Genomic DNA, 19,617 nt, shown 5'->3' with positions numbered 1-19,617 from the left:
GGCCCCTCTCCTCCATCCGTTTCCCGCGTCGCCCGAGGCAGACACCGACGAGTTGTGCGTGCTTGGTCCCCTTCCCGATCCCCTTGCGCGCCAATTTCCCACCTTGCACCGACCACCACCTCCTCCACAGTCAGCAAAAGAGAACCAGCGTTTTTTTTTGTTCCTGCAACAACCCATCCCCTTTTGAACCAAACCGCCGAATTCGATATTTCGACGACGGACAATTCGACCGCGACCGCGCGACCGCGAGCCGGGGTGAGATATTGAGCGGCTGTACACCGCTGAGATAGGGGTTGGGCCGTGCTGGGAACCTCGAGTCTCGTGAAGGTGGGTTGCCCGCTCCCTCAGCCTCCATTGAACCCGCAGCCACGCCGAGCAAGCGCGTTTGCGATACTTGCCGCGACCGTGACGACCACTCCGACTGTGCATTGATGAGATGCGAAATGTTTGGAATTGGTACACAGGTGTCTTGAGACAGAAGCTCTTTGAATGATCGCTCGCATTCCACGACGCGCGACGGGCACTCTTGGGTCGATCGAAGCAATGGCCGCATTGATTCGCGATGAGTCTCAGAACTAACCTGATCTTCCGAATAGGTCTCAATCGGCGCTCGCTCGGTTTACTCCTGCCGCATTTTCGAGATGGCACGAAGCACGGATGAGAGGTCGCATGGGGCTTCGGAAAGCTCGAGAGACAAGGACACCCTCGCGCCCGAGGTCGGAACCAGCTCTAAGAGGAACCGCGGGCTTCTCCCCGTGCCGTCCAGGTCATCCTCCCAAAAAGTCCAGCCTTCGCCGACCGCAACGGGACTGAGCGGCGCAACAGCCGGCGACCCAAGGGACAGCATCGGTGGGCGCTCTAAGGAATCCAGAGGCAGTATGTTGCGGCCACACCACAATGGAAGCGCGTCTAGTAACCGTTTAGGTGCCGGAACAGGACCAACAGCAACACCGGGAAACTCGGAGCCAAACTCACCCGCCGCTACGTCGCATAGGAAGAAGAAAGGCGGCCTCCTCGCTCTTTTCGGGTGCTGTGGTGTGCCAGATAGCGCAAATGGTCTCGACACGGAACCGCCCGTCCCAAATCATAAGCTCGACAAGATCCCCGCCCGGCCTGCTACCGCCAGCCGCCGGACCGCAACACCTTCGGAACAGCCATCAGTTAGCAAAACCCATCTTTCCGAAAAGGACGCCAACAATCAGAGCTCGACTTCCCAAGGGCCATTGAGGGGCGGAAAGCGGATCTCGGGTGTCAGCACTCAGGATCAATCTACCGTTGGGGGTGAGCGGGACAATGAGTCGAAGCAGACGACGCTGGTCGGACAGAGCGGGAGCAGCCCCGTGATCTCAATTGACCCGTCCTACGCCACAACCGCGGATACTGAGCGGATTGATGAGGCACCTCTAGACAGGGATGCGGAGGGTGACGTGCAGATGCCAGATGCTGAACATCTGCGGCAGCCGGGGACCCAGGGGGCCGCAGGAGCTGCCGAAGAAACGGCTCCGAGAGTTCCCCCGCCTCCTCCGGGTCCCGTACCGAACGCCCCAAACCACACGCCAGCTGAAAGCACACCAATGTTCGCTCCAGACCAGCCTCAACGGTTCCTGCTCCCTCCCCAAGCCCCTGAACACAAAGGGCGGAAATGCCTCGTTCTCGACCTGGACGAAACCTTAGTCCACAGCTCATTCAAGGTAAGCCAAAATACTTGACTCATACTGCTATTCGAATCCCTTGGTTGTTCCGTGCTGACCTGTCCTCAGATCCTCCACCAAGCCGACTTCACAATACCCGTCGAAATCGAGGGTAACTACCATAATGTTTATGTCATCAAACGGCCAGGTGTGGACCAATTCATGAAGAGGGTCGGTGAGCTGTATGAGGTTGTGGTGTTCACCGCATCGGTGTCGAAGGTAAGCCGCCAACCCCCCCTACATCTTGACCAAACATTGCTAATACCGTTGACAGTACGGCGACCCCCTCCTGGATCAGTTGGATATCCACAACGTTGTCCATCACCGACTGTTCCGGGAAAGCTGCTACAATCATCACGGTAACTACGTGAAGGATCTATCGCAGGTGGGCCGCGACTTAAAGGACACCATCATTATCGACAACTCACCAACTTCCTACATCTTCCACCCCCAACATGCCGTCCCCATCAGCAGTTGGTTCTCTGATGCCCACGATAATGAGCTCCTAGACCTCATTCCCGTTCTCGAAGACCTAGCGGGCCCTACCGTCCAGGATGTCAGCCTGGTTCTCGATGTCACGCTCTAAGACTCGCTGTTTCATTTCTCGTCCGCTTTTACGCCCTTGGGCGATCACATTTGGCATCATGCCACAACTGACTCGCCCGGAGCGGCGCACGAGGTTTGGGCCTGTGTCTACAATGAGATATACCCGGTGCCGGCTTATTTAATACCCTGGAGACTGGCGTCGGGAACGTTTTCACCAGCACCCAGCAGTCGGCTCTCGTCATCCCCACGAATAATGTGTCGGGCGGTGCCATAGAGTCTCGACGCCGTTTCAAGAAACGCGGCCGTTCTTCCCTAGCCCAGTGGGAATTTGGAAGGATATCAGCACACAGCAGGCCATAAAAAGAGGTTACGGGCTTGGTTCAAAACTTGAAAAAAATCTTCAACTGGGAGCGGATTTTTGGGAGTTTGGTATATGTCTGGGCGACAGGGTTCCGTTGGTTTTTCGTTTCCTCTCTTGTCTTTTTGCTCTATTCTCCTTTTTTTCCACTTTCCTTTTCTTCTCCTTTCTCCCTTATATCGGCGGAGCTTCGAACAACAGGCAGGCAGGGATGGGGTATCCAGCATTGTCACATATCAGTCTTTTTGGTCTCTTGTCTTCCTTATGTAACAAACCTGGAGAGAACTTTAGCCACGACTCGACTGAGTTCTGCGCTCACTGGTGCAGGTTGAGTCTGCATCCCGCTCACCCGAAACCCCTGGATGGGCATCGCCTATATCCCCTTTCGTGTCGTTTTTTCCTATGTTTTCACCCATACCCCTTCCTGCACGCTTTACATCAGTCCTTGTGTTTCTTCCCACCAATTGCCCTTTCCCCTATATTTTTTGGTTACACACGCCCGGTATAACATTCGCCAATGTTTGTTGTTTAGCACTTGACAAAACCACTGTTTTTTTTCCTGTATACTGAACCCTCCCCTTCTCTTCTTCTTTGCGAGTAGCATGTTTGTTGTTGCGGAAGACAGCGGCAAGGGGGCATACGGTAGCGCGGTCTAGGGACTTGGAAGGGCTATCGCTCCGGATCAGATGGTTGGAGATGAGTTGCGGCAGTATTGGGCTGAGTGTTGTAGACGGTAACTACTATGTAAGGAAGTCACCTCGTAGATAGGCGAGTGAAACGATTTTTGAAGATGTGGACTGGCGGCATGTATTGCTGCCAAATATGTGCGTGCGGCGTGAGAGCGGCATGATGATTAAGGGGAGGTAGTCGTACCCCCGAGTCTAGTATGCATTGTCTCCGTAAAACGAACCTATACACACTTCCGAGATCTCTGAACTGGCGGGAAGTCTCGCCTTGAGAAAGTGCGGGAGGCTTCAAGTTGGATATTGTCAACTACGTGCTGAATGTCACCCCTCTTGAAACTCTGGAACTAGAATCTTCCTGGATGAAGATTTCCACCTGTTTGTTTTCACATAAACATTGCATGCACGCTTGGGACAAAGACCGTTGATCCGCGAGCGGAAGCCAAGGGCATCCTGGAAACCACGGAGCACTTGGCAGAACGTGCACGTGCCAACCCGAGCCTTGGATTTCCCCAGCTAAACAAAAATGCGGGCACCTGACTCTGAGGGCGAATCAACCGCGAGGAGCAAGCGTGGCAGGGAGCTGTGACTTCGTGGCCTTAATGAGGAAGCACGGACACCAAGGATAATTTAGGGGCGCGACTCTGGATTAATCTCCAGCTCAACTGATCATCACCAAAATCACCACCACGCGACCAGCACGAACGATTGATTTCAACCACCCCGACGCCGGATCCATTCCTTTTCCTGCTTCGTCAACACCAACTTTTTCAACTTCACATACCCAGTTTTTAATCTTACACAATGGTAAGTTGCCACCCCAAACAACCCCTTTGTTGTACCAGACAGGCATCGAGCGACCCGTCAAACGACTACCTATTCACTCCAGCCCTCCATTCATTCTCTCTTGCGCCCAAGAAATGATTGGATTCTCCCTTCTCAGCAAGCATGGATAGATCTTGGACCCCCAGCTAACCCAATGCGCGATGTTCCCAACAAAACAGTCATCTCCACGCGCCGCCTCTCCCCCAACCGTCGCAGGCTCTGCGACGGGCGCCTCAGCCGGCCCTTCGGCGCCCCCTCCGCCCGGTGGTGCGCGGACGGCCATCCGCCGGCGTGCGGCGGCCGACCAGAAGGAGAAGATTGCCAACGCGCGGCCCAACAGCACACGGTCGGCAGGCGCTGGCGGCTCCAGCAGCACCATGCTGCGCCTGTACACGGACGAGAGCCCCGGGCTCAAGGTCGACCCTGTTGTTGTGCTGGTGTTGAGCTTGGTTTTCATCTTCAGCGTTGTAGCGCTGCACAGTGAGTCCCTTGCTTTCTTGCGTCCCTTGCCGTGGGTGGACCTCGAAAGGGGCAGTAAATTGTGGACTAGGGGCGAGGTTGGGAACACCTATAGCTTGGATGGGCAGCCAAGGCTAACAGTGCTCGCGTGTAATAGTTATCGCCAAGATTACCCGCAAGTTCTCGAGTTAAGCAACCCAAACCGCCACTACATATTACCTATGGGCAGAGTGAAGAGAACAATGTTTCACGGCTTGACGGCAGGGGAGGCGATCATGCAGGCTTTGTCGATAAGGCGGGAAACCCAGCAATAATAGCCGGACGTGGTGCAAGATCAATCGTTTTTTTTTTCGGCATTTACGATGTGTTGGGAGGTGTGATGGGTTTAGAGATACCTGTGCAAAATAAACTAGGGATGGGGCGAATGCCACACTGGCGATTCTGCCCTGGCTGATATTTGATATCGCCTTGCATCGCTCAGCCGTGGTGGTCCCTTTGGATTGTTGTATAATATCACATAATGGCGTGGTTAGGGAATGCGATATTCTTTGTCTAGCGGACCATGTGTGACTGGGTGGATAGCCCAACCTGGGTTCGGCCCCCGCGGTGGCATGTTGAGGACATACAGCGGTGAATGAGTGCATGACCATATCTCCCTCTGTATCTAGACGGAATGGCCCGACCTCGGTGGGCAAAATGCAGTGGCAGGGAGCGCGTTTGTCGGACGATAACCCACATTAGAACCATTTGCTAAACCAGGACCTTCAGAAGACAGGAAAAAACGTCGGCTCGCTCGAGATAAAAGGCCAGCTCCTCCCCCAGGGGCCGAAAAAAATGAATACCTTAGTAAAAAGTGATAATCAATCACTGGTGTGCGACATTTTGTTTGTGGGCGGAAACAGGGAAGATATGATCTACTGGTGGAAGAAAAACATATTTCGTCTGGCCCCGCTCCTTCTTTCTCTCTGCTCACCGAGACCTTGTTTCGGATGTCTCCTCTGTGTTAGTTGCTAGTCCTAACATTGTACAACAGGCTTGTAAATGTACTTGATTCGCTGGGTCATCTGGAAGTCGTCAGAGTTTGTTTTTCAAAATTTGGATTGGCGTTGTCCGCCCCTCGTTCTCGAGTATCTTGGATGTCGACTCAGGCAGGGCTGCAGTAGACATTCACCACGCACCAGAGGAACCTCCATGACTTCTAGTATCCCGGGACGCCTAGGGCGTCTCAGGGTTAGCCTGGGCAACCTTAAAGGCCGTCATGTGACAAAGGTAAGGGCGGGTGCAGCGGAGGGATCGGTTGAAGCAACATAAGAGTCTCCGGTGTGACCTTACACGAGGCCCTATGAGGCCCCAACAGCCGGCTACCGGCGATTCTCTCGGCGTCTGGTGCCACCTTGAAAATGCAGGTTGGTTGTAAAACAACGCAGTGGCGAGACCGATCCCTCCTTATCCACAGCATGGATATTGACCGTGATTATGACGGCGTGCCTCCGCGGCGAATTTCTGATATTTCTTTCTCTGGGGGAACTGCCGATCCGGGGTGGGATGAGAGTTGTGTCTCGGGTATTTTGAGCCGTTACCGTAGCTGCAGCCCGAATCTCTGGCAAGCCGTATGAACGGGGACGAATGGGAGGGCCGGATGGCGGTCTTCAGGTGGCCTTTAAACCACCAGTCAAAACCAGTCCATCGCCTACCTCGGGCAGACCGCTCCTTGAGTCTGAACTTCACCCTCGAAGAACGGCAGAGCGGTAAGTCAAACAACGCCGGCGAGTGGCTCCTTGTCCTTGTTGTGCTGCAGTGTATTATCTAAGGTCGATTTGTCGGCTCTGGTTGCCACATTTAGAACTCACAGCGTGTCATTTGACAACTGAGCTAGAGGGCGTGGCCCAGTAGTGGTTTGCGGACTAGAAGGAGGGTGCTGCATGTTCCACTCGCACGTTTCTCGACCCCTGCTGGTTGGCGAAAGGTGCCGTGAGAAGGCATCGGTCCCAGAGGCGGCGGGGGAAGTGCTGTGGGTGGTCTCAGCGGCGCATGGCTTTCCTGGCCAACCTTTTGCTGCGCAAGGCATTCCTTCGGCAAACACGGCCCTGCACCGCGATGGCGCTTGTGCAGTTGGACGGATGGATGGATGGGCTTCTTCGTGACGCTGTCGCCCCCCTTTTTTTCTTTCGAAGGGAGGAGGTTGTGCGAGCCGAAACGCCAACGCGGGCAAGCCAGCCTGGAGCGTCATGGTACTTTCGGCGGAGCTGAGGTTATTACGGCAGGCTCACAACACCAGCAGTTCTGCCAAGACTTTTGCTCTTCTGCAACAGATCATCAGCCCGGACACCCAGGATCCCTGACCGACAGCGGGGTGCGGGTCAATCCAAGTTCCCACGTTTCGCTGCGGAAGCGAAGTGCCCAAATTGTCTCTGATTTTACCCCACACTCCCGCGCTCGTGGCGTTGTCAGCGTGGCATCCATTGCGCACCCACCACTTGGACCTTTGGGCGAATTGTAGGCTCGAGCTTGAGCTGCTGGAAGATCCGTCTGGCTGGTGCGGCGCTGGGATGTGGAAACCCCGATATTGCAACCAAACGGCTGGGCATGTAACCCTTCTTCAAAGACGACGAGTCCGACGGCGTCAAGAGAAGATAAGATCTCCGGCTTGACTGCTGCGGGTCGCCACAAAGCTTAGTTGATGAAAGGGCAGTCTTGAGGACATACACTACTCGCAGTGGGTGGTGGGTGGTCGGAGCCCAAGAGCAAAGCACGAGGAATAAGACTTTCCGGCAGGCCGCTGCTCGGACGGACGGGCCCATCGAGGTGGTACGACATCGCTTCCCATGCAGTTGGGCCAACGACGACGGAATATAGATCACGCTGTTCAACCTCGAACTGGCGGTTGTCTCGGCAAGGAAAGACAATCGGCCCTTGTTCTTCGTGTTCCGTTTGGCTCGGTACATACCAGTGCTCAGCTCGCCTAGATCCTTCCGTTCGAGGAACGGAAAATATAGCAATCATGCGTTTCGTCCGTGGGATAGCGATGCTGAGTCTTGCTCTTTACTTCCAGGCTGCCCTAGAGCGAAAATCAAGCCGAAAGGTTGCATAACGGTCGAAGTGGCGATGGGCGAATTGCCGATTCTAACCCATCCCTCAAAAATGACAGGAGCAAAGAGAAGAGAGAGGGGTCGGGAGAGAGTCGATCTGCCGTAGCCCGGCTTTGTGAGGGGGAGGGGCAAAGGGGTCCTTGGAATGTCTAGGGAAATGGAGAATGGGAAGAAAGCGTTGCGTCTAACCCAACAAATCGAGACGCGCAGCGCTACGTGGAGGTGAGCGAAGGTTCGGTGGGGTTCTTCCCTCGAGGTAGCCCCACACCCCGCCAGGAACTTGAACGATTCTGGAAAGTGACCGGTTTTCCAATGGGGTTGGTTCGCTGCTGCAGCCGGGGTACTTGGCAATTGTCACCATGTCAAGTATGGAACCGACCCTGACCTCCCAAGCCCGACCTGCATGCCTCCTGGCGCATGCTGTCTGCAAACCTCCTTTGCTCGCCTGCGTGTCTGCTTCCTTCTCAGAGCTGCAGTGACTCTGCAGCCCGAACTCTTCTGCGTTGTAGATTATTTCCCCCCAAACCTTGTGTTCAAGCCAACAAAAATTTGCCCCTTTGTTCCGGGATTCCATCCTCGACTCTGAGATCATTTGACCCGAGCGGTGCTTTGGACAAGACGAGCAACCCGCCAACCATCTAGTTACGTATATTACCCTCGCCGCACGCACCGCCGCACCGAATATTCATCCGATCTGAATCGCGCGACTTAATTGTTCCACCACGAGTGCCCGCGCAGCTTTTATTGTTGATACACACGCTCTCCGATCGATTCTCCGAACGTTACGCGCAACATTTAGCATTTTATCCCAAGGTTCCGGATGATTGGCCCCGCGCTACTCGACCTACCTATCGTCGACAACCTGGCATTTCACGCGCATCACCTTCGCGATCCGGCCGCCGAACGCCGTCACTGCCCCCGCCTATAGGGGAACGCGCCGAGTGACCCGTCTTCTCGGTGCTTGCCATGGCGGGGTTCTTCCAGAAGTTGAAAGGGGCCGGACCCGTAAGTTCGGACTCGCTGCTGTGTCTTAGAATACCATCGCCGTGGAACGTCGCAGCATCAGGCTGTGTTAACTTCCGCTTCCCGATTATTATCACCTGCGCTTTCTTGTCTCCTAAGAGCATAGGCTACCGCATAGCTTGGACTAACGATGTTTTGGGCACAGGGTGCCTCCAAAGCCGACAATACCGCGTCGACAAAGAATAAGAAAGACGAGCCTCAGCGAGACCAAACGCCGCTCGAAAAACTGTTGCACAATGCCGGCCCTGTCCGTGAAGACGGCAGTGATAAGTTCTTCGGGTTAGAAAATGTGAGGGGTGTCTGCGTAATACTGAACTGCTGTACTTTTGGACTAACAACTGCTCCTTAAATTAGTTTGGGAACACATGGTATGCAGCATTGTCCACATCTGGCCTCTCCGGGTGCATTGGCGTGAAATACTGACTTCGGGATAACAGTTATTGCAATTCTATCGTTCAGGCGCTATACCACTCAGAGCAATTTCGACAACATGTTGTCAATTACCCTCCATCTCCCCCGGGAGAGGAGTTGAATGGGAGCCAGCACACCGTCAACTTTACGATACGGCCTCCACCACAGCCGGACGCGAACGGAACTGCTTCCGGGCTAAATAAACACCGACCATCATTTGGTGCCGGGACATTAGCACCCCCGATGCCACCATTACGCCCCGAAGACAAGCCCGATTCGCCCGAGTACAAAAAGAAGCAGGCTATGCTCAAGGGCCCGATCTTTGATCTAGCGCAAGAAAACGCGGGTCCTTATGGCATGGAAGAATGCACCTTTACCGGCCTCCGGGACATCTTCACGACTTTCATCCACAGCCCTTCGAGGACAGGAGTGTTGAGCCCTCAGAGATTCTTAGATATTTTCAAACGAAACAACGAAATGTTCCGCAACTCAATGCACCAAGATGCTCACGAGTTCTACGGCATTGTTCTCAACGACGTTATTGCGACCGTGGAAGCCAACGCTAGGCGGACGCAAGAGGCAGCAGACAGCCAAAGGAAGGACGGCACGCTGCAAACTGCTGACCTTGCCTCATCAAATCCCGGGGCTGCTTTAGCAGCACGGACGGCAGGGGCGGGCTGGGTCCACGACATTTTCGAGGGTGTGCTGACCTCGGAGACTAGGTGCTTGACTTGTGAAACCGCATCACAACGGGACGAGACATTTCTGGATCTCTCCATTGATCTGGAGGAACATTCGTCTGTGACGTCGTGCTTGCAGAGTTTCTCGGCCGAGGAAATGCTGTGTGAGCGGAACAAGTTCCACTGCGACCATTGTGGAGGATTGCAGGAAGCCGAAAAGCGAATGAAGGTCAAGAAACTGCCAAAGGTCCTTGCGCTACACCTGAAACGGTTCAAGTACACCGAGGACTACAGCAGGCTGCAAAAGCTATTTCACCGAGTTGTTTACCCTTACCACCTCCGAATGTTCAACACGACCGACGATGCCGAGGATCCCGACAGGATGTATGAGCTGTACGCAGTGGTTGTGCACATTGGGGGTAATGCCTACCATGGGCACTATATCGCTGTTATCAAGACAAAGGACCGAGGGTGGTTGCTTTTCGACGACGAGATGGTGGAGCCGGTGGACAAGAATTTCGTGCGGAACTTCTTTGGCGACAAACCGGGAATGGCGTGCGCCTATGTGTTATTCTACCAGGAGACGACGTTTGAGAAGGTGCGGGAAGAGATGGACGCAGAGGGTATGGACCAAGTGAAGCAGGCCGCACAAACAGCAGACCTCGCCTCTACTACCGAGACCAACGGAACCAGCTCGGCTATCCTCTCGAAATACAACTCCCAACCCTTGCCCCCACTCGATGAGAACGAAACCCTTGCGGCCCTTGACCAAACGAAGTCAACTCCGATTGAGGTTGAAGCAGCTGCTCCCAGCAGCTTGAATGGCCATCTACCTGGGCCGCTCTCACCGTCGGAGGCTCACCAATTAGTCGTGGCACCGTCCCCCGGCTCTGCGGTTATAACTGAGGCGGACAAGGCTGCCACAGCACCGCCGAAGTCTGAGAAGCAAATTGCGAAGGAGAAGAAGGAGCTGAAGGCGAGGGAGAAAGCGGAAGAGAAGGCACGAAAAGCGGCAGAAAAGGAACAAGCGCGTATCGCGGCAAAGGAACGGTTTGAAACGAATCAAAAAAACCGCGAGGCGCTCCGTCTCGAACGCGAGCAATTACACAAGGCGATTCAAGAAAGCAAGGAATTAGCTGCAGAAGAGGAAAAGCGGCAAAAGAGAGAAGCCGCTACCGCGACCGATACTGCTACCTCCTCTGATGCGGGCGGTGGTGATGACAACAACTGGAATGGCTTCCTGAACCGCGCTCACCGGTCAAGCAAATCAATGCCTCGGAAGTCCATGACCCGCAGGAGCTTCGCCTTCCTCCACATCGGCCAGAACAAAGACGACGGCAAAAACGGGGAGGCCAAAGGCGACAAGGTCGACCACAGCGAAGAGAACGGAAACCAAAGCGATTTGGGCGAGACCAATGCGGCCACCAATGGCGCAGTAAACGGCGCCCCCCACAGCCATCAGAACGGAAGCAATGCTACCAGTCAGGTACTTCTTAGCGGACAAGGTAGTGAGGAGGCAATACGGGAAGTGTCTCGCCCTGGGACCTCGGTTGATGCTGATGTTATTGGCCCACTGCGGAGCGAGGATCCCAAGCGGGTCAAGAAAGAAAAGGAAAAGGAGAACCAGAAACCGCCACTCAAGGACAGGTTCAGTTTTGGGTTGGGGAAAAAGAAAAGCAGCAAGTTCTTGTCTTCGTCTTAGAAGGGCGTGAGATGTCTGCTCTGCTCAGCCAATTCAGAGCCGGAGCCGGAGTTAGAGTCGGCAAGAATTCATGTTAACCCAGGCGAACATCGATGAGGGGTGGGTCAGATAAATTCTGATTTGTAGAGACAATGGTTTGGTTGTTCTTCGGGCTCAGGTTATGGATATACCCCAGGATAGGACGTTCTATTGGCGCACATGATTACGCTTGTTTGGCGACATGGCTTAGTGGCCTGGTCTCACACCTCATTGCCTAGGCAAGGCGCTTGGATTGTGGGCCCCTGGAAAACGCACAAAGCCAGCTCTGGAGAATTGGGAGGCGATTTGTATGGATTCGTGTGACAAGGTTGGGGTGTGCTGTGTACTTCCACAAGACACGGTTCTTGTTGTGTATGATCAAAGTTAGCTGCGAAGAATAATCTTGGGCAGATCTGGCGCTGGGTCCGGGTGGTGCTGGGTCCGGGTGGTGCTTGGGGATTTTTATCATGACGAAAACAAAAAGAAAATTCAAAGTTATCTTAAAGTGAATGCCGGATCATAACGTTGGCTACAAACATGAAGGGTAAAAATAGGAGTCGCTCGTGCCCAGCCCCGTCAGCGCTCCAGCTCCGGGTACAGGGCCACTGATACTGATGGTGGACGATGCCACAGACATATCTAGCTAATATAGCGACTGCAACACGACTGCGAGATGCTAGCAGTATTACCACGGGCCGCTTATTACATGACGACTGAAACTGCGGCGCGAGCGTGGCCCCAGTCTGGGGCGAAACATGTCATTGAGCTGGGTAAGTGTGCTGGAGGCGTTATGAATCTCTCACAGAAGGGACGAGGCAGGGATCGGTTGTCAGTATCGAGTTGGCCTCGAGCAAATTCCCACGGCTGAGGAAAAGGTGTCTGTAAATTCCTTGTTGAACACAGGGAGCAAGTGCAGAACCGGGGAGTCGCAGGAGATATAAAGCGCAAGGTGTCGATGGCATCTTGGGTGTAACGTGTCCTTTCGGCGAATCTTTCTATTCCATTCCTCTACCACCTCAACGATTCGCGGCTCGAGTCGCTGTATACAAGCCGAGTTCGGGCCCAGAAATAGGCTAATCGTATTGTCGCCCAAAACGCCTTTTATTACAACCTTCCCTTCTCAGCGTACATCTTGCTGGACCCGGCCAGCATGGCGTCCATTCGCCTCTTGTTGTTTGTATTTCCACGATCGTGATCGATTGATGGCCCTGGGCACGGTTCGTTGGCACCTGCCCAACCAGATATCTTTCCCCGGCTGACCGGTAACTTTAACCAAGTATGAGCTCGTACACTATAATCAATGTGTTGATTATAATCAGGGGTACTGAATCCGGGAGAGCAATCATGTCAGTAACGACAGTCCTCGCGAACCGGGGGGGGGGGCTACAGAGCAACACATTACGCTGTAGATGAGCGAGAACCTACCTCTCATTACTGTCCGCACGCTTGCGATTAATTGTATCACCTTGTACTTGACGCTGCTGTCGGCATCTTGACCAAAGCCACGCTGGTACGTCGCCGGGGCAAGACCGACTACGTGGGAGAATGGTGTCAGCTCAGGAATGTGTGCTCCTCCAACCAAGATGGAACGCTCGATAGCATCGGCAACTGGCATAGGGATGATTTCTCGGCTCTCGGGTATAACTGCGGTTCGGTTCGGGGGAGGGACGCAAACGTACCACGCGCGAGGAAACGGTCTTCGGAGGGGATGCAGATGGCGTTAAGGAGGAGGATCGTGACTAGGAACCGGAGAGTCAGAGCGCGCAGCCATGGGAAGGTGGGTTGGTAAGATCTTACCGTAAAGGAACTTCCCAAGGAGGGACATTTTGGCGGGTTTGTTCGGCCAGCAAGATGGCGTCGTTGGTTGAAGAACCCTGTTGACTTGTTTCGCTGTCACGATGCTGTGAATGCTGTGACTTGATGTTGAAAGCTGGCAGGCAAGGTACATGGGCTAGGACGAAAAGGGAAAGGTAGCCTGAATGCCAAGACTGATGCGGCAGTGCGATCCCACTGTGAGTGGCTGTCAAGAGCCAAGGGGAAGCCAATTCCCTTTCTTTCCACAATATGAAGGTAGTGAGTTGAGTTACACTTGACTTCTGCTCACCAACTTGAGTCTCAATAACTTGTGTTTTGGGAGGTTTCTGCTTCCATCTCTTCGCGCGTTTTAGTCACTACCATTTCTCTCCGATGCCGAAGTTGGTTCAATTGAGAACCACTTCCAAATAAGTACCTGGTATTGACGACAGCTTCGAGAAGATTGCTGTTGCGACTTTGGCTCTTTCATAGCTAGCTTCCTCGTTGTCTCTGGATGCGTGTTCCCGATTTGGTTGGTGGTAGGTTGCGTACCTAAGTTACGAGGTGTTTTTGACGGGACATCGTCACGTCCTTAGATTCTCACGACCTGCGAGCCTCGGAACCCGAAACTTCCTGCTCCTTGGAACGTCATGTTGGACGTCATGGCGCTCTACAACCGGTTGTCTATCAAGGTTCGCGGCACACCCCTTTACCCTAGCAAACTGGAAGTACTGGCCTCCAGTTATGGCGGCAGCGGTCGAATAACATATTTCCTTCTCAGAGGCCGGGGAGCAACGGGTGAACGGCTTTGGCCCGGTCTTGGTCTCTACCAGGTCGGGGACCGAATTCCTCTCATGAATACCGATTCAATGTTCGTTGAACCACGCAATTTGTCAACATCACACATTACCATTATCTTTCTCAGTCCCTTCTTCAAACCAAATTGCGGCACATGATACCTCAGGTCCTGTCCCGAAGAATACCCGGTAGTTGTCTTCGGAAATGGTTAAAATCGAAATGTCTCTCATTACACTACTCACCCTCGCCGTCTTTTCAACAGCAAGGGGCGCTTCTCACCGTCGGTGAACACCAAACGAGGAGCACCTGGGCAGGCTGGGCACCCTAAGGGCCCGCCTGGAGAGACTCCGGCGGAATGGAAACCCACTGTGGGGAGCACTCCTCTCCAGCTCGCGTTTAGCCGACCGCTCTGGTTGGTGCGGTTTCTCAATAGGCTAAATACAGCTGGGATGGTCGGATACCGGGTCAAGTCGAAACGTTCGACCTCAGAGTGGCGTCCTGCAAGCGCGATATCTCTCATCCGGAGAAAAGAGCCTCCATGTCGTCGGCGTCGGTCGGCGTAACCAGGTGACCAACGAGGTCTTTTACAGGCGCGGTTTAGCGGCCGACTCTTACCCCTCAACCGAGCAACGCCCGTCTAGCCCCGACTGCGGGCCGCCGGTGCATTTGGTGGTTGAAGAACAAAACTCACGGCCTGATTTGATACCATGGGAAGGCTGAACGCCAAGACTGGTTCTGCCGCCGTATCACAGGAGGAGGTACCCGACTCGTGAATGACCCCGGGCCCCACGGCCAGCCCACCTTCGTGGAGAGCTCGAACAAGTGGGGAGTATCTCTGGGGAGGGTCCACGGCCTTGGGCATGTTGGGGATTTCCATTATCCAGGCGAATCCGTTCTTACATCCGAGAAAACACCGCATTGAAGATCCTTGAGATCGCAAGCCCTGTCTCGACATGGTGGAACCAGTTGTTTTTCCACACATCAGCCGTGGCTACGATCAAGGAGGTTGCCATGGCGCCATGGAACCTTGACGTGTCACTGGCGCCGGGAAGGAAACAAGGGACTGGCGCCTATGTACTATGTATGACGATGGGGCGGGTCCGGAAAGGGGCATTGGAGGGCGTGAATGGTCCCGGACGGGAGTTGCTGGAGAGACCGTGGTCGGCAGGATGGTTTGACCCTGCTCGGCAACACATCATGTACTGTACAGAGTACCTAGAATAGGCGTGCTCGCCGACCGAGCGCGGCATGAGCGACATACCCGCGCGGGCTGGTGCCACCCCCTTCCGCTCCAGTCCCGTCTCGAACGCCCAGAAGGAGGGGGAGGTAGTATAAGTAGCGCAGTCGCTCATCTGGCCGCTTGACCTACCCTTCCTGGTTGACTTCCTTTTTGATTTTCATCCAACTCCCTCCTCGAGAAACCCCGCGGTCGACTTAGTTTCTTGTGAGTCCCTCTCGTCTCGAATTCTGCCTCCTTTGGTTTCTACATCGCACCTCTAACCCCAGCTCCCCAATAGTCACAAAATCGTGTTCCGTTCTAGGCAAAGAAACCCTGGAAATTCGACACAATGCCTTCCCCCGTCATCAAGCTCAACAGCGGCTATGACATGCCCCAGGTTGGCTTCGGCCTCTGGAAGGTCGACAACGCCGTCGCTTCTGATGTCGTCTACGAGGCCATCAAGGCCGGCTACCGTCTCTTTGACGGCGCTGCCGGTACGTTCCCACTTACCCCTCCTTGCCTACTGTTTTCCCTTTGCCACCCTTGTATTTCTGGAGAGAATTGGCCACAGAAATCATCGTTCCGCTACGGGCCCAAACGCGCCGTCACTCTCCGCGCGCACGGAGGGACGGTAAAAATGATGGGGGGTCGAAATCTACCCCGCCCTCTTTGCGTGGTCTTAACCCCACCTCGGGCGGGTTGGAGGGGTTGAATTCTGCCGGACCCCTGTCGAGAGCTCCTTCTGAGGTTGAATGGAAGGGGAGAGGTGGGCCACTGTGGAACTGTCCAGGCCGGTGCCAAGCGGCATGATGGAGGGGCACATGGAGGGGCACATGGATGGAAGACACGATCGTGAACAAGAGGCAATGGACTGACGCGAGTGATCAACAGACTACGGCAACGAGGTTGAGTGTGGCCAGGGCGTTGCGCGCGCCATCAAGGACGGTCTGGTGAAGCGTGAGGAGCTCTTCATCGTCTCCAAGCTCTGGAACACCTTCCACGATGCCGAGCGCGTCGAGCCCATCGTCAAGAAGCAGCTTGCCGACTGGGGCATCGACTACTTCGACCTCTACCTCATTCACTTCCCCGTCGCCCTCGAGTGGGTGGACCCTGCGGTCCGCTACCCTCCCGGCTGGCACTTCGATGGCAAGTCTGAGATTCGCCCCAGCAAGGCCACCATCCAGGAGACCTGGACCGCCCTCGAGTCCCTCGTCGGCAACGGCCTCGCCAAGAGCATCGGTATCTCCAACTTCCAGGCCCAGCTGGTCTACGACCTCCTTCGCTACGCCAAGATCCGCCCTGCTACCCTCCAAATCGAGCACCACCCTTACCTCGTCCAGCAGGAGCTGATCAACCTCGCCAAGCACGAGGGCATCGCCGTCACCGCCTACAGCTCGTTCGGCCCCGCCAGCTTCAAGGAGTTCAACATGCAGCACGCTTCCAAGCTCACCCCCCTCATCGAGGACGAGACCATCAACAAGATCGCCGCCAAGTACAACCGCCCTGCTTCGCAGGTCCTCCTCCGTTGGGCCACCCAGCGCGGCCTGGCCATCATCCCCAAGAGCACCCGTCCCGCCATCATCGCCGAGAACTTCCAGAGCGTCGAGTTCGACCTCTCGGAGGAGGATATTGCCGCCATCTCTGCCTTTGACCGCGGCATCCGTTTCAACCAGCCCTCCAACGTGAGTCCCTCGCGCCCGCCCTGTTCAACCCCAAACCATGCATGTGTAAATCCCTAACTAACCGGCGTCGTGGCTATAGTACTTCCCCACCGAGCTCCTCTGGATCTTTGGCTAAATGCCTTTTCGGACCAAAAAGTCTAAGAAGTGGGCGGAACTCCGCTCTGGCCTTAACCGGCCACAATTTGAAGCGGGCTAGACTCCATTTCCCCACCCTCTCCTAGCCCGCTTTCCCTCCACCATCACAACCATCATCACCACGACAATTAGCCCCGTGACCATGGGTAAAAAGCGGAAGCTCTGTAAAAAAAAACATGTCTTCCTTTTCTATCCCGCTGGTCTCGTCGCGGCTAAACAACGGCCACTCCCCTAGCCTGCCTGCTCTTAGTTTCGTCTGAGGCGAAGGTAGATGAGGTTAGGGGGCTTTCTTGTTGTTTCTCGCAGTATCTACAACCATATATCCCCGGGAGGAACAGATCTCGTCTTTGTGTATTGCATGGCCTTGGGCATGCTGGCATGGTGGAATCTATGAATAGAATATACCAAATTCACCGTCATATTTCTACACTTATCCTCTCCTAAAGTGCCAAATGAACTGACCGGCCGTGTCCGACGTTATTGCTACAATGTATGTCATGCGCAAGTCAAAGTGTATTCGTTTTACCCCTGGCTCGTAGTCGAGTGAGGGAAAGCAACATAGCGGTTTAACATCGCAGTGACCGTGCCAATCTCGACTCAGCAAACAGGGTATCCATTCAGGGGAAACAGCACCAACAACAGCATCAAACCTCAATTATAGAGAGCATGATTGATATATTCCTCTCTCGTCCCTTCATATGGAGCAATCAAAGAGAAGGATTTTAAAAAAGCAAATACACCCGCCCGCTTTCAAATTCCGCACTGCTGCCGGCCGGTTCTTTGAATACTGGCCTTGAACTCCCAAAAAACGCCGCCAAATGCTAATCGGCCGAGGGGATGACCTTTCGACCAGAACAAATACACCATGAAGAGCTAGTACCCGGGACCACACGCTGCAACAATAGGCCGGCCGAACCCTCGTAATAGAATAATCCCTTGGAGCTTAAACAGGAAAAGGAGGGGCAGACGGAGTTTCTTCAAGTGCGCACAAATGCTAGGTATATAGGTTAGTACACGCTGAAAACCACACCAGTCGAAAAGAATAGAGGGGAAAACAAATAAATCTTGTGACTTACTCGCATCAATCTGCCTGACCTGCGGCAAGGCGAGACGGACCTTATTCTTATACAAGGCAGGTCCACGCAACTGCAGCGGATTTCCCTCAAAATAAACCGTACTCAGAGAACTCTTGTCAGCCAGCACGCGCTCGACTTCTCCAAAATCAGCGACCTGATTGTAACTAGCCCAGAACTCCTCCAGTTCAGCCAGCGGCTCGAGCCCCGCCAACGACGTGACTTGATTGCTTGTCACATCGAGAACTCGCAATTTCGTGTTGTGTTCCAACCCCGCGAGTGACTCGAGCGCGTTGTGGGAGACGTACAGCTCCTCAAGCTGGGGTACCTCGCGCAGCGTGGAAAGATCGCGGATGCGGTTCGACTGAGCGGACAGGAGACGGAGCTTGGGCAAGCCGGAGAGGCCGGCGAGAGAGGTGATCTTGTTTTTGGCAACCCAGAGCTCCTCGAGCGCGGTGAGGGAGTCGAGGTTCTGGAGTTCGCGGATACGGTTGGAGCCGAGCTCGAGGTTGCGGAGTTTTGTGAGGCCGTCAAGGCCATCGATGGTAGAAATCTTGTTTGCAACGAAGAATAGGTCGGTGAGATTGGCAAGGTGGGAGATGTGTTTGATGTGCTTGATTTTGTTGAAAGAGAGATCAAGGGATGTAAGGTTGACGAGGTCGTCCAAACCGCGGATGTGGGAGATAAGGTTGTCGTAAAGGTCGAGATCAACGAGGGTGGCGGCAAGGCTCGAGAACCCCTCAATGTGCTGGATCAGATTCTGGCGCAGGCAGATGCGGGCCACTTTCTTGAAACGTTCGAGGCGGAGGGCGGGGATCGATCGAATTCGAGAGTGAGTTGAAATGATTTCATCAGTGTCGGGGTCTTCGCCGTCGAGAAGGTCTGGGAGTGCAGGTTAGCTTTCCCTCTCGCTGCCGCAAATATATCCCAGTTACCCTACCCTCGTCCGCCGCTACTTCATCCCCAGGCACGACATTGTCATCATCCGAGTACTCCGGGTCCGACAGCGCCTCAGGGTTGGCTAGCACAGCGCTTTTCGGCACACGCAGCTTCCCATCCCAACCCTTGCTGTCCCTCAGGCCAGGGCTTGTTTCTCCGTCGTGCCGTGAACTATTGCCGTCGACAAGCTCGATGTGGTTCGCCGGCGAGCGGGACTCGCCTTCGGGAGATGTTGCCATGACGCCTAGTGCGTTTCTCCGCGCGAATTATGGGCTGTGTTGTTTATTGTGGAGCGAGCTCCGGTTGTTATCGTCAGGTTGTTAACGCCAGGGCGACATCTGCGTCGGCCGTCCTAAGTTGTTGATTGATTTAATCAAGGAAGAGCACCGAAACACGCAGGTCACAGTGTGCAGGAAGTGTTCACTGGCGGCTGGGCCGGGGTTATTAATTATGGCCGGTGTTTCGGTGTTGAAGTGGGGTGGTGCCTGGTCA

The 19,617-nt window shown here is 54.5% G+C and overlaps 6 protein-coding genes across 6 annotated transcripts; 4 read left to right on the top strand and 2 right to left on the bottom strand.

Annotated features, from left to right (window-relative positions):
* Positions 1–641: 641 nt before the first annotated feature.
* On the top strand, positions 642–2,277 carry C8A04DRAFT_24462 (phosphatase PSR1; the record flags this gene model as incomplete). Its single annotated transcript, XM_062779161.1, has 3 exons — positions 642–1,691; positions 1,761–1,910; positions 1,966–2,277. 3 exons carry the CDS (start codon positions 642–644, stop codon positions 2,275–2,277), a joined length of 1,512 nt encoding a protein of 503 aa, XP_062641272.1.
* Positions 2,278–4,082: 1,805 nt separating this feature from the next.
* C8A04DRAFT_24461 (Sec61beta family-domain-containing protein) lies at positions 4,083–4,754 on the top strand (the record flags this gene model as incomplete). The annotated part of the gene is made up of 3 exons (XM_062779160.1): positions 4,083–4,085; positions 4,283–4,583; positions 4,720–4,754. 3 exons carry the CDS (start codon positions 4,083–4,085, stop codon positions 4,752–4,754), a joined length of 339 nt encoding a protein of 112 aa, XP_062641271.1.
* A 3,863-nt stretch (positions 4,755–8,617) lies between these two features.
* Positions 8,618–11,467, top strand: C8A04DRAFT_8750 (uncharacterized protein; the record flags this gene model as incomplete). The annotated part of the gene is made up of 4 exons (XM_062785229.1): positions 8,618–8,656; positions 8,820–8,963; positions 9,029–9,042; positions 9,112–11,467. 4 exons carry the CDS (start codon positions 8,618–8,620, stop codon positions 11,465–11,467), a joined length of 2,553 nt encoding a protein of 850 aa, XP_062641270.1.
* Positions 11,468–12,800: 1,333 nt separating this feature from the next.
* C8A04DRAFT_24459 (uncharacterized protein) lies at positions 12,801–13,310 on the bottom strand (the record flags this gene model as incomplete). Its single annotated transcript, XM_062779159.1, has 4 exons — positions 12,801–12,809; positions 12,951–13,018; positions 13,165–13,224; positions 13,283–13,310. 4 exons carry the CDS (start codon positions 13,308–13,310, stop codon positions 12,801–12,803), a joined length of 165 nt encoding a protein of 54 aa, XP_062641269.1.
* A 2,335-nt stretch (positions 13,311–15,645) lies between these two features.
* On the top strand, positions 15,646–17,093 carry C8A04DRAFT_8821 (NADP-dependent oxidoreductase domain-containing protein; the record flags this gene model as incomplete). Its single annotated transcript, XM_062785251.1, has 3 exons — positions 15,646–15,790; positions 16,188–16,978; positions 17,058–17,093. The coding sequence occupies 3 exons, from the start codon at positions 15,646–15,648 to the stop codon at positions 17,091–17,093; spliced, it is 972 nt and encodes a 323-aa protein (XP_062641268.1).
* A 997-nt stretch (positions 17,094–18,090) lies between these two features.
* C8A04DRAFT_24457 (uncharacterized protein) lies at positions 18,091–19,364 on the bottom strand (the record flags this gene model as incomplete). The annotated part of the gene is made up of 3 exons (XM_062779158.1): positions 18,091–18,107; positions 18,190–19,068; positions 19,127–19,364. 3 exons carry the CDS (start codon positions 19,362–19,364, stop codon positions 18,091–18,093), a joined length of 1,134 nt encoding a protein of 377 aa, XP_062641267.1.
* Between the last annotated feature and the right edge of the window lie 253 nt (positions 19,365–19,617).

Source organism: Dichotomopilus funicola, assembly GCF_033296635.1.
Source record: "Dichotomopilus funicola strain CBS 141.50 unplaced genomic scaffold C8A04scaffold_2, whole genome shotgun sequence".
NCBI lineage: Eukaryota > Fungi > Ascomycota > Sordariomycetes > Sordariales > Chaetomiaceae > Dichotomopilus > Dichotomopilus funicola.
This window is presented reverse-complemented; position numbering and strand designations above follow the sequence as displayed.